Source organism: Hemiscyllium ocellatum, chromosome 13, assembly GCF_020745735.1.
Source record: "Hemiscyllium ocellatum isolate sHemOce1 chromosome 13, sHemOce1.pat.X.cur, whole genome shotgun sequence".
Lineage (NCBI taxonomy): Eukaryota > Metazoa > Chordata > Chondrichthyes > Orectolobiformes > Hemiscylliidae > Hemiscyllium > Hemiscyllium ocellatum.
In genome coordinates, this window is record NC_083413.1 from 33,215,699 (window position 1) to 33,230,113 (window position 14,415).

The following is a 14,415-nucleotide window of genomic DNA, read 5'->3' on the forward strand; positions in this document are numbered from 1 at the left end:
GGAAGATGTTTCTATTCATAAGACTAAATTCTACATGCAAGTATTTCCAATTTACAAGATTACAAGTTTAGGGTCTTAGATATTTTCTCAAGTACAGAGGTGTTTTTCACTCCAATTGCAAGTAAAATGACACATAGAAACAAATTAATAGACTTGATGTTATTATACTTCAACACACACTAAATATTTAATTCCTGCCTAAGCCATTTGATTTGAGCTAACTGTACCTTCCATACATGTAGTCCTATTGCTCGATAGCGTTTCTGTTGGCGGACATCAGTGGTGAGGTCTTCTTCAATATTTTGACAATGCATAACAGCTTTCTCTGACCAACAAGCCTGGTCATTTCTGTTGCTGGAATCATGTTTTTTTTGTAATATTGTGAGAACTACTTCACCTGGATCCAGAATTCTCAACCAGAATTTAGGATTGGCACAGAAACTACTGTTGTTGCGGCAACCACCTGCAGATAGACCTTTAACCCATTGTCCTGAAAGTTGTAATGTATTTCGCAAACTTTTACCTAAACGATAAATGCAAAAATTCTAAATACTAACATTATTACCTGCACATTACATAACAAATAAAGAGAAACCTTTCATAATTTTACCAGTTGGGTTCATCATGACACAATACATACAGTCTGTTCTGCTGTAACGCAGTGGTTCTGTTCTTGTGCAACCCCATATTATAAGAAATTTGCGTAATAGCAGCACCATTTAAAGTAATGGAGTTAGAATCATGTTATAATCAATACATGCTTTAAAAGTTCATGTTATAAAAACTGCGTCCCCCAATTCTTCAATCTTGTTATAGCAACTTCACATTAATGAAATCCATGTTATAGCAGAATGATCTGTAGTTTGTTCAGTAGCAGCCACTGCTGACCAGACATCACTACTGGCGATCTCAATTGCTGAGTACAACAATGGACATTTAGAAAGTGCATTATAGTATCTACACAGACAATGCATGACTAACTATTTGGTGATGATTTAAAATTTCGTAACACTAACACAAACTTCTGGGAAAAAAAGTACTTATGCAGAAAACAATATAAGTAAATTGAGAACTTGCATTTTATGTAAGGATTTAGTTTACATTATATATTAAATCAAAAATCACTTCCTTAAAAATGTGCAAAGCATTTTGCATATAATGGTTTACTTCTGAAATACACTCACATATGCAGGCAAGCATAAAAAAAAATCAAGCAGCAAATGGAAGAATGACTAAATAATATGTTTTGATGTTGATATTGGACAAATGAATGTCAGTCAACCGTCCCAGTTTCTTAATTCACTCTTTCCTCAAAGTCTATATGGCATTACTGGATTAAATTAAATAGCCAGGATGCTAGGACTATGGTGGCTACTGGCCAAATCTGGTGCAGTTCCAAAAGCTGGCAATGGGGATGGTAAAAGTTGCAGGTTACCACTCTGTGGCTGTGTGTGTGTGTGTGTTGGGGGGGGGGGGGGGGGCGAAGGAGGAAGAGTTTACTGTCACAGGGCAGACACGTGGCTCCCCACTGTTTTGACTTATGAGTTGCTCTTGCTACTGTTTTTCTATCTGACAAGCAATGGTCTACCACTTTGGGGAGATTTGTAGCTCGGGTGCTCGTTGTTGTGGTTCTGTTCGCCGAGCTGGGAGTTTTTCTTGCAAACGTTTCGTCCCCTTTCTAGGTGACATCTTCAATGCTTGGGAGCCTCCTGTGATGCGCTTCTTTGCTGATTCATCCAACATTTATACTGGTTTGAATCTGCCGCTTCCGGTTGTCAGTAGCTGTCCGCTGCAGTGGCCGCTACATAGGGTCTAGGTCGATGTGTCTGTTGATCAAATTTGTGGATGAGTGCCATGCTTCTAGGAAATTCCTGGCTGTTCTCTGTTTGGCCTGTCCTATAATAGTGGTGTTGTCCCAATCGAATTCATGTTGGTTGTCATCTGCGTGTGTGGCTACTAGGGATAGCTGGTCGTGTTATTTCGTGGCCAGTTGGTGTTCATGGATGCGGGTTGTTAGCTGTTTCCTGTTTGTCCTATGTAGTGTTTTGTGCAGTCCTTGCATGGGATTTTGTACACTACATTGGTTTTGCTCATGCTGGGTATCGGGTTCTTTGTCCTGGTGAGTTGTTGTCTGAGAGTGGCTGTTGGTTTGTGTGCTGTTATGAGTCCTAGTGGTCGTAGCAGTCTGGTTGTCAGTTCAGAAATGCTTCCTGTTTGTCCTATGTAGTGTTTTGTGCAGTCCTTGCATGGGATTTTGTACACTTTGGGGAATTTGGCTCCTTAAGATAACTTTTTGTTTACTTATGTCATTAGTGTCAATTGAGTATGGAGTCAATGCTTCATTGGTTCAGCATGCTTTACCCTATGCTACATTACAGCAGAGGACTACTCAGCTCATTACACCTGTGCTACTTTTTGAATCAGCTATACAATTAGATCACTTCCTTGATCTATGCCCACAGCTCTGCAAATGTATCCTTTTCAAGTATCCATTCAATTCCCTTTAAAAGTTATAACTGAATTCTCTTCCATCACCTTTTTCAGGTAGTGGTTTCCAAATCATCATAATTTATAATGGTGTCAAAAAGAAAATTCTCATCTCATTCACTTTTTTTTTGGTTACCTATACTCCTGTTAGTGGTAATTTGTTTCTCCTATTTAGTCCATCCTGCTTTGAACATTAGCAGCAAATCCACAACCTCAAACACCTCCATTAAATCTCCAATTATCATCCTGTGCTGCAAGGACAATAACCAGAGCTTCTCCGATCAGTCCATGCAACTGAAGTACTTCAGCCTGGGTATCACTGTAACAATTGCAGAGGATCCTCTGCACCTTCTCCAAGGTCTTAACATAATTTGCTTGTTTAGCTGTATTTTCTTAGCTTACGTTGATATCCCATGGGAAATCTCATGTGGATGCCCACATATTTTCCCAGCATTCCCCCCAGTACAGTCATTTCTCCCTGGATGCAAAACAGGAAACCAGGCTTTCTAAATGCATTTAAAGATTGTCCTGGTATGATTTAAAATATTACTTAAGATTATATATTTTCTAGTGCTTAATTCTGCCACCACTGCCCAGGAGGATAATGCCAAGTTTGCTAGTATTTCATTTTTAAATTGAGATAATTGGCTTTGTCCCGTCTCCTTCACTTGCTCAAAATATATTATATTTCTACCAGACCTGAAAAAGTAAAATATATCCTGTCTCCGCACAGATGCTGTTAGACCTGCTGAGTACTTTCAGAATTTTGTTTTATTTCAAAGTTCAGGATTCCAGTGTATTTTGCTTTAGTGTTCTGCAGTCTTCATTGTTTTTATCCATTACAGCCTTTTGGTCCAACTCACTACAGAAATACCTCTGATCCCATTTAAAGTTTCACTTTAAAGTGGTTTCACCCTTTAAATGGAATACTATGCATGTCATTATTCTGCAGTGTATAGGCTCTGACCAGTAATCCAAGGCTAACATAAATCACAAAGCAAAATGCTGAAATATGCATTATCTATAAACTTGTCTAAGATTTAAGTATCTAAACCTACCTGTTAAAAGACTGAGGACGTGTCCCTCCATATTTATTGGATAGCCCACTGTTAACTCATCAAAATCCTGAAAAAACTCAAGCTCCTCCACCCAGAACTCCCCATCCTCTGCTGCAGACTGCAGTGCTGTAGCGATGGCTGGATCCAATGTTTTCCAACCATCACCCCTGTAAAATAGATCGCTGTTCAAAAATTAGGAATTAATTCATTATTAATAACTAATCATGTTCACGTGACATCGAGGACAAGTGTAGACTTCAGGTCCATGAATAATTTGAAATTTGGTGGGGGAAAACCGGAGAGCGAAGATGATGCTGAGTTACAGATGATGAGGATAAAAAAAGGAGAGGAGTGGAAAGAAGCTTAAAGGGTGAGACAGAATTTGGAAGAGGGAGTTATTAGCTATTGCATATTGAACCTGCTGCTTAGGTGAGAGTTGGTCGGTCTGAAAGATGTGCTGTGTTGGTGCAGGATAACACGTGACTCAATAAAGGTTGATTATGTTAGAATCCCTACAGTGTGGAAACAGGCCCTTCGGCCCAACAAGTCCACATTGACCCTCCGAAGAGCAACCCACCTAGACCCATTCTCCTACACCTAACACTATGGGCAATTTAGCATAGCCAATTTACCTAACCTGCACATCTTTGGTGCTGTGGGAGGAAACTGGAACACCTGGAAGAAACCCACACAGACACGGGAAGAATGTGCAAACTCCACACAGACAGTTGCCGAGGTGGGAATTGAACCTGGGTCCCTGGCGCTGTGAGGCAGCAGTGCTAACCACTGAGCCACCGTACCGACAGTTTGTTTTGAGTTCAAATGGAATGGGCTGAGTATGGATTATGGTGGAAGGGATAGTCCCTCCCTGGTCGTGGGCCTGCTCAGTAAGGGGGAGAATAGCTCATGTTATCAAGACCGTGTTTAGTGGTAAGAAGAAGAAATTTTGTATGCATACTACCCAGACGAGGAAGATGGGTGGTCATGCCACAGAATCAAATAAGTGTAATGATGCAGGAGGAATAAGTTATTTTTATCTCACATCATATTTGCTTATTTTGCAAATTACTTCATATTTGTGCCTAAATGTCTTGATTCTTTTACAGATGGGAGCAGTAACTCCCCCATCTATAATAATACAAAGAACTACAGTTCACAAAATCTGAAACAAAAACAGAAATTGCTGGAGAGACAATTGGAGAGAAAACAGAATTATTGCTTCAAGTCGAGTGACCCTTCTTCAGAACTGGTGATAGCCAGGAAAAGGTGATATTTATACTGATGATATTGGAAGGGATGGAGAAAAACAGGAGTGAGTGGGTAGATGGACACCGTGTCTAGAGAGAGAGAGAGAGAAAGAGAATTAGGCAGAAAAACTGATAATGGGGACAGTTAGTCAGAGTCATACAGCATGGAAACAGACCCTTCAGTCCAACTCTTACATGCTGAACCGAGTTTCACAAACAAATCTAGTCCAACTTGCCTGCGTTTGGCTAATATCCCTCTAAACCTTTCCTTTTCACGTACCTGTCCAAATGTATTTTAAATATTGTAACTATACCTGCACCCATCGCTTCCTCTGGCAGTTCATTCCACATATGCACCACCCTCTGTGTGGGAAAAAATTGCCCCTCTCGCCCCTTTTAAAGCTTTCTTCTCTCACCTTGAAAATATGCCCCCTAGTTTTGAACTCCCCAATCAGAGGGAAAAGACCTTTGCTATTCACATTATCTATACCTCTCATGATTTCATAAACCTCGATTAGGTCATCTCTCAAGCTCCTATACTCCAGTGAAAATCGTTTAATTCAGCATCTCCTTATAACTCAAACCCTCTAGTCCCAGCAACATCATGCAAAATCTTTTCAGAACTCTCTCCAATTTAATAATATCCTTCCTAGGACAGGGCAACCAGAACTGTACACAGTACTCCAAAAGTGGCCTCACCAATCTGTACAACCTCAACATGTCCCAACTTTTATACTTAAATTGATTTGATTTATTATTGCCACATAGATACAGTGAAAAGTTTTGTTGTGCATGCAATACAGGCAGCTCATATCAAAGTGCATTACAGTAATAGAACAGAACGCAGCATACAATGTTACAGCACAGAGAAGGTGCACAGAAAGCGAGATCAACATTACATTTAAAATTTGAGAGGTCTCTTCACAAGTTTAATAACAGCAGGAAGAAGCTGTTCTTGAATCTATTCACACGTGTGTGCAAACTTTTACATCTTCTGCCTGATGGAAGAAGGTGGAAGAGAGTATAACTGTGGTGGGAAGAGTTTTTGATTATGTTAGTTGCTTTCCTGAGGCAGTGGGAAATACAGATGAAATTAATGGATAGGAGGCTGGTTTGGGAAGAGCAGTTGCCAAAAAACACTGTACTGCAATGGGCTGAGCAATGAAAGCAAGTGTGCTAGCACATTCTTTACCACCCTGTCCATGTGCTATGCACCATTCAAAGAACTACATACCTGACCCTCTAGATCTCTCTGTTCAACAACCCTACCAACAGCCGTACCATTAACTGTGTAAGGGAAAATTGGTTGGCTGTGCAGAAAGCAGTCCATGTCATGACAGACCCTGGAGTGTGGAGGGTGGATAAAGGATATGCAAGGTGGAGTTTCAGGCCCCAAAATTATTGAACTTGATACTGAGTCCTCAAGGTTGCATGGTTCTCAAGTGGAAGTCAAGTCACTGGAGCAGTACAGTGAGGCCCGAAATAGAAATGTAGGTCAGGGAGCATGGTGATGTATTTAAGCGGCAGGCAACTGTAAGTTCAGAGTCATTTTTGCAGACAGAATGTAGGCATTCTGCAAAGTGGTCACCCAGTCTGTGTTTCATCTATGTAGAGCAGATCAGATTGAGTGAAGTGTAGGTAAATTGCTGCTTCACCGAAAAGGTATGTCTGGGGCCTTGACTAGTGAGGAGTGAGGAGGTAAATGGTCAAATAATACATGTTCTGTGATTGCACGGGAAGGCGCCATGGGGTGTAATGACTACCTATCTACTCTATCCAGCGTTCTGATTTTGAAAAGTTCTCTCAGATCGCCTCTAAGCCTTCCTCCCTCCAAGCTATGCACATAACAGAAGTTTCTCATCCTTGGATTCATTCTTGTCAATTTATTTTGCATTTTCTTCAATGCATTCATGTCCTGCCTACAGTGTGGCAACTGTAAACAACATTCTCGCTGAGGTCTAATGAGTGTCTTGTACAAGTTCAACATAACCTTCTTGTTCTTGCACTCTATGCCCCTATTAACAAAGCAGAAGACACCATAAACTTTATTTATATTTTCTCCACCTGTCCTTCCACCCTCAATGATCTGTATACATATCTACCCAGGTTCCTCTGTTCCTGCATCTCTTTAGAATTGTGCCCCACCCGCCCAGCCATTTTACGTTTGTTCTCCGTGTCTTTCCTACCAAAATGCATCACCTCATTATTTCTCTGCATTGAACTTCATCAATCGCCTATCTGCCTACACCACTGACTTGCCTATGTTGCTTTGGATTTTCATACTGTTCTCCTTGCAGTTTACAATGTTATGAGTTCTGTATCTCACAAAAACATCAAAATTGTCCCCTGCACCACCAAGCTCTAGATCACTAATAGTAATCTAGAAAAGCACGAGTCTAAATACCAACACCTGGAAAATTCCATACCAACCTTCTTCCAGCCCAAAAATATCCATTGACCATTACTCTGTTTCCTGTCACTGAGCCAATTCTGTATCCACGTTACTACTGTCCTTTTTATTCCATGACCTATGATGTGTGAGAAAAGTTATTTGTATGACAGTATCGAATGCCTTTTGAAAATGCATGTAGATAATATCAACAACGTAACAGTCACTGACACTTTCTGTTACCTCTTTAAATATCTCCACTAACTTAATTAAAATGATTACCCCTTCAGAAATTATGTTGACTCTTGCGAATCAACCCAGCTTATTTCATGTGACAACAAATTCAATCCTAATTAAATGTTTCTAGAAATTTCCCCACCACTGAAATTAAACCAATTGCTGGGCTTATCCTAGCAATGTTTTTTAAATGAAAGTACGATGTTTGTAATTCTCCAGTCTTATGGCACCTTTCCTGAATCAAGGGAAGGCGGAAAGATTGTGGCCAGTGCCCCTTCATTTGCAATCACAGTTCCCTAAATACCCTTGGGTGCATCTCATCCAGTCCCAGTGCCTTGTCAATCTTAACTGTTCCTGCTTCAACTTCATGCCAACAATAATCAAACAAATCAGCACTCTCTTCTCATGTTGTATAAATCGACATCCCTTTCTTCCCTCCAAGTCTATTTTTTGTGTTCCAGCACCGATGGGTACAAGATGTAAAGTTTTGACTTGGTGTCTTTTTTGCAATTCTTAAGAACAAACTTATAGCTGAAAGGCTTTGCACTTTAACATAGGCCTAAGGTTTTGTAACAATAAAAATAAAACAAAACATCAGTTGAAAATTCTGAACATTTATGGAGAGGTTCAGACTAGGTACAAACCTATCAAATGGCCAGATCTGTAACTACAACATGACAATGTCATGTGGGTAAAGCAGATTACAAATGTGAACATGAGAATTTGCAATATGTAAAAAAAGATATGCCTACAGTAAAATATGAAACCAAGGAAATGGACATAGATATAGAATGTTTAAAATACAGGTGAACATTTTTTAAATAGAGGGTTAGGGACTGAACCAGTTCATAGCAGGATAGATTTTTGTAGGACAAAACAGGAAATATAGGATATAGCAAGAAGGTGAGAAGATCCAAGTGGACAAAGAATCAAATATGCTTACAGCAAAGAAAGAGGCCATTCACTCTTTCAAATCTGCACCAGATCTTTGAGAGACCAGTCAGCTAGTTCCAGTCCCTTAACCTTTCACATAACATAAATTTTAAAAAAGCTTTGGCACTTATTCAATTCTTCTGAAAATTACAACTGAATCTATCACCTTCACTTGGTGAACTACTTGATGCATTTTTATTTCTTAAGTTGTCTTTGGTGCTTTTGCTAATCAGCTAAAATCTGGTTCTTGGTTCTACCGAATGGAACAGTCTCAATTTATCTGTTCTATTTACTTGTATTTAAATACAGCTCTCAGATCTCCTCTATATAACAACCACCTCAGCTTCTCTAATCTTGCACAGGGTTATTGGTAATCCAAGATGGAGATGGGAAAAGATTGAGCTCCAAGAACTGCTCCTTTATTAAGGTATTTTCAGTGTTGGAGCTGATTTCTTCAAATTCTAAGAGCAGTAATTGCTGTTTTTATAAGCTGTTGCATTGTTTTAGAACTTTGAGGAACAAAGATTAAAACAGCAGCACTTTAAAGAGGAGGAAGGAAGACAAAGACAGTGACCAAATAGGAAGTGATTCAAAGGGAGAAAGAGACCTACCCAGCTGTCTGACCCAGTAACGATTCTGCACAGCTGCTGCCTTTGCTGGATGTTTGGGTTTGTTCTAGACAAATAGGGAAATTCACAGCTAAACTTGGGAATCCTGTGTGGGGGAGCTCACAGCACAGGAGCTGTTAAGTGGCGAGTTTTAAAGTGTAACCTTACTGGTTTTTGTAAATACCCAATAGTGAGTCAAGTGGGCTCCTCTTTGATTATATGTTTTTTATTGAGATCTGTCTTTTGATCAAACTTTAAAAACATAAAAAAAAATACTAAGCTTGCCTGGTGCAGTAGGTCTGTGCTATTTTCTGGGTCTACTAGATGGCCCTTAGTAGAGTGATGTGGGAGATACAAAAAGAGTTTCCATGTTATTGATGATTAAGTCTGCAGGAAGGGTGTTTGGTTGCAAATCCTACCAGATCGGTTGGAGCGGCAGTTAGAGGCAATGAGAAATTTACAGGAGCTAGAGGATGTGATGGATGGCAGTTGCAGGGAGGCACATAAACCAAAGGTATAGTCAGGTAGACGGGTGACCTCCAGGAAAGGTAGGGGAGGGAAGCAGGTAGATCAGGAGTTTCCCCATCTCCCTATCAGTTTGAGGCTTGTACAGTTGGGAAAAGGAGTAAGTCAAACAGTCAGGGCAGGCAAGAACAAAGCAGCAAACAAGGTAGGATTGATACATTAATTTAGTTCAATGCAAAAGGCCTAACAGCTAAGGCAAATGAACTCAGGGCATGGTTAGGAACATGGGAGTGGGATATCATAGCTATAATAGACACGTTGCTCAGGGATGGACAGGACTGGGAGCTTAATGTTCCAGGGTATGGATGCTATATGAAGGATTGAAAGAGGTGCAAGAGAGGACGAGAAGTGACGTTTATGATTAGGGGGAACTTTACAGCTGTACTTCAGGAGAATATTCCTGAGAATACGTCCAGGGAAGTTATTTGAGTGGAACTGAGAAATAAGAAAGGAATGATCACCTTATTGGGATTGTACTATAGACGACCCCCCCCCCCCCCCCCTCATTAGTCAGAGGAACCTGAGAAACAAATTTGTAAGGAGATCTCAGGTTTTCTGTAATAATAATAAGATTGTATGGTAGAGGATTTTAATTTTCCAAACGTAGACTGGGACTGCCATAGTGTTAAGGGCTGGAATGGAGAGGAATTTATCAAGTGTGTACAAGAAAATTTTCTGATTCAGCATGTGGTTGCACCTACTAGAGAAGGTGCAAAACTTGACCTACTCTTGGGAAATAAGGCAGAGCAGGTGACTGAGGTGTCTTGGGGAAGCACTTTGGGACCAGCGACCATAATTCTATTAGTTTTAAAACACAGTGATGGAAAAGAATAGATCATATCTAAAAGTTGAAGTTCAAAATTATAGAAGGCCAATTTTGATGGTTTTAGGCGAGAACTTTCAAAAGTTGATTGGGGGTGCATGTTCACCGATAAAGGGAAGGCTGGAAAATGTGAAGCCTTCAAAAATGAGATAATCAGAGTCCAGACACAGTACATTCCTGTTAGGATGAAAGGAAAGGCTAACAGGTACAGGATATACTGGATGACTAAAGAAATTGAGGTTTTTGTTAAGAAGAAGGAACCATATGTGACGTATAGACAGCAAAGATTGAGTGAATCCCTAGAAGAGTATAAAGGCAACAGGAGTATACTTAGGAGGGAAATCAGAGGGGCAAAGAGGGACATGAGATAGCTTTGGCAACTAGGGTTAAGGAGAATCTAAAGGGATTCTATACATATGTTAAGGACAAAAAGGTAACTAGAGAGAGAATAGGACTCCTCAAACATCAGCAAAGCCACTTATTTGTGGAAATGTGAGATACTATTTTGCATCAGTGTATCCCTGTGGAGAAGGAAATAGAAGATAGAGAACGTGAGGAAATAAATAGCGACATGTTGAAAAATGTTCACATTACAGAGAAGGTGGTGCTATATGTTTTAAAAAAGGTAAAAGGTGGATAAAGCCTGGGACCCCAGAACTCCGTGGGAAGCAAGAGAAGTGATGCTGAGATATTTGTATCATCGACAGCCACAGATGAGGTGCCAGAAGACTGTAGGTTGGCAACACGGTGCCACTATTTGAGTAAGGTGACAAGGAAAAGCCAGGGAACTATAGACTGGTGAGCCTGATATTAGTGATAGGCAAGTTGGTGTAGGAAATCCTGATGGACAGGATTTACATGTATTTGGAAAGGCAAGGACTGATTACGGCTTGTCAACGTGTATGGGAAATCGAGTCTCACTAACTTGATTGAGATTTTTAAAGAAATAACGAAGAGGATTGATGTCAGCAGAGCGGTGGATATGATCTATATGGATTTCAGTAAGGGGTTCCTCATGGTAGGCTGGTTAGCAAGACTCAATCACATGGAGTAGAGGGAAAACTAGATATCTGGATACAAAAGGTGGACGTGGAGGGTTGTTTTTCAGACTGAAGGCCTGTTTCCAGAGGTGTGCCACAAGAATAGGTGCTGGGTTCACTGCCTTTTGTTATTAGCATAAATGATTTGGATGTGAACACAGGAGGCATAATTAGTAAATTTATAGATGACACCAAAATTGGAGGTGTAATGGACAGCAAAAAAGGTTACCTCAGAGTACAATGGGCTCTTGATCAAATGGGCCAATAGGCTGAGAAGTGGCAGATGGAGTTTAATTTTGATAAATGTGCTGAATCTTGGAAAGACAAAACAGGGCAGGCCTTATACGCTTAATGGTAAGGTCCTGGGGAGTACTGCTGAACAAAGAGACTTTGGAGTGTATGGAAAATAAAATGCATGAAAGCATGGAAAGGGTTAAAGCATGAAGACCACTGGCAATCTGTGGAAGGCAAGATAGAATAAGAATAGTGAAATGTTCTTACACTAATTAGCAGAGTAAGGTCAAGGCTGAAAGGTCACTATAGCGAGATGAGATAACAGGGAAACTAGCTCTACTAACTGTTAAGTGTCATTATGATAGGATTGGGACCATAAATATTTGGGACATGACATTAAAATATCTAATTAATAGTAGAGTCAGCTTGAGAGAGGAGACTATTGTAATAGATGGAATAGCTAAATATCTATCATCACAGGTTAGTCTGGGATGGAAGATCACTGTAGCAGAGGTGATAATAAATATCTAACCGTGACATTGGAATAACATATAAGTAGAATATACAACTAAAGAGATCATGGGAACTAACATCACTGGTTTATTGTGTAGCTAGAGTTAGGTACTTTGATTAATATCGTTGGACATGCGGATAAGCTAACAGAAACATGATAAAAAAAATATAAAAATCCACGGACCGTGAGGTTCATGGGCATTCGAGAATCTGCTTTCTCAGTGTCATGGATTTTTGTTTGCAAATAAAAGACCTACTTCTTGAAGAACTCTCTGCGTCTCCAAATGATTCTCTACATTTTCTCCACGACAAGTGCAGGATCATAGTTCCTTGAAAGTGGAGTCACATGTAAACAGGATAGTGAAGGTGGCGTTTGGTAAGCTTTCCTTTATTGGTCAGAGCATTGAGTATAGGAGTTGGGAGGTCATATTGCAGGACATTGGTTAGGCCACATTTGGAATACTGCATGCAATTCTGCTCTCCCTCCTACAGGAAGGATGTTGTGAAACTTGAAAGGGTTTAGAAAAGATTTACAAGGGTGTTGCCAGGGTTGGAGGTTTTGAACTAAAGGGAGTGGCTGAATAGGCTGGGGCTATTTTCCCTGGAGCATTGAAGGCTGAGGGAGTGACCTTAGACATTTTGTAAAATCATGAGGGGCATGGATAGTTAAATAAACAAGATCTTTTCCCAGGGGGAGCCCAGAACTAGAGGGCATAGATTAGGATAAGAGGGGAAAGATATAAAAGGGACTTAAGTGGCAATGTTTTCATGCAGAGGGGTGGTACATGGTTGGAATGAGCTAAGAGAAGTAGTGGTGGAGGATGGTACAATTACAACATTTCAACGGCATCTGGATGGGTATATGGAAGGGTTTAGAGGGATATGGGAAAATGGGAATAGGATATCTGGTCGGCATGGATGAGTTGGCCTGAAGGATATTTTTCTGTGTTGTACATCTCTATGACTCTTAACTCAGCTCCCCATTCCTGAAACCATTTTTGTAAAAAATTTCCATTTTCTCTAAAGCCTACACATTATTCCTCAGTTTAGTACCAGAATTCAATTAAGGCTGAGCCAGTGTTTTATAAAGGTCTTCACAACTTCTTTGATTTCGGCCCCTATTTACAAGACCCAGAACTTACCTATGACTGTGAATCCAAAATAATGAGTACTTTTTGACAGTGTGTTTCATTTTTCCCCCTTCTGAAGGGCCTAGTCTGATGTCTAACCACTTAAGTTAAGAAAAGTACTCAAAATTTTTCAATTAGATTAATGTAATACAATCTTTGTTGAAGTCAAAAAGTATGGTTCTGGAAAAGCACACACAATCAGGCAGCATCCAAGAAGCAGGAGAATCTCCAGCATCGGCAGTCCTCACTTTCTCCTACAATCTTTGTTGACATTGCTAAAGAACCTTTGGCAGGTTAACTAATTATGTAATGATAATAATAAAATGATATGGAAAGTAATTGCAGTGAGTACTAATTATTTGAACCTGTTTGATTGCATTAATATTAAATGAATGGATTACCCGGCCTGCCAGGAGCCATTCCAACATTGTCTATCCCACATGTTTCTTATCTTCAGCAAATTGACGTAAGTGCCATTGAGTCCATTAACTTGCTTCACATCAGTAACGCTGAAGGCATGAAATTCTGCACATTCACTGGATCCTGAAGAACAAATTGTATAAAACTTAAGAATAACCTTAGTTTGAATTTATTTAATCAAATATATTACTGATTGATCATAATCTATTTGCTGTGATTTTTCACATTTTGGAATTATTAACTTTACCTTTGGCTGATCCATGGACAGAGCAACTAATGAAGCTTTTATCATTTAAATCCTTCATCAACTCGAATTTTGATTTTTCAGAAAGGCAGGAGTGAGAATTCTTTTCATTGTTTTCTCTGTAACACCTCAGAGTCCATCTGTCAGCCAGACCTCCTGTGATGTCCACTAGAGCTTCACACACTTGTCCAGCCCATAACTTTTCATAGCAACCGTGCAGCCTTTTAAAAATAAATAATTATCTTTAACAATAGTCATAACGCTACACAATTCAAATATATCTTCCAGCTTAGATGTCTTACAACTAAACACTAGTACAGGTCATTTTGCTATAATGCATGTTTCGTCAACGTGAATTCGCAATCGACGAACAGGGGGCACAGTTTCTACAAATGAACTTTTAAAACATGTTGGCTGTAAAGTGATTACAGTGCCAACTTAAAGCAACCATCACATTATAGCAGAACTGACTGTAAAAGTTTTAAGTTGCTTTCATATTACACAGTCATAGAGCGATACAGTTCAGA

At 39.8% G+C, this 14,415-nt stretch overlaps 1 protein-coding gene across 7 annotated transcripts in view; it reads right to left on the reverse strand.

The window, feature by feature from the left end:
• The window catches only part of capn10 (calpain 10), a 42,169-nt gene that overhangs the window by 12,864 nt on the left and 14,890 nt on the right, over positions 1-14,415 (reverse strand). For 6 of the 7 annotated variants that reach the window (XR_009645362.1, XM_060834724.1, XM_060834719.1 and 3 more), the window contains 4 exons: positions 13,892-14,109; positions 13,626-13,767; positions 3,546-3,727; positions 228-523 (listed from right to left, as the gene is read on the reverse strand). Coding sequence is in view for 6 of the 7 variants with exons in the window: in XM_060834724.1 (XP_060690707.1) it covers positions 228-523; positions 3,546-3,727; positions 13,626-13,767; positions 13,892-14,109 (838 nt within the window). In the remaining variant the exon portion in view is untranslated. The remainder of the gene's footprint in view (positions 1-227; positions 524-3,545; positions 3,728-13,625; positions 13,768-13,891; positions 14,110-14,415) is intronic. The other variant, XM_060834721.1, reaches the window with a different exon arrangement.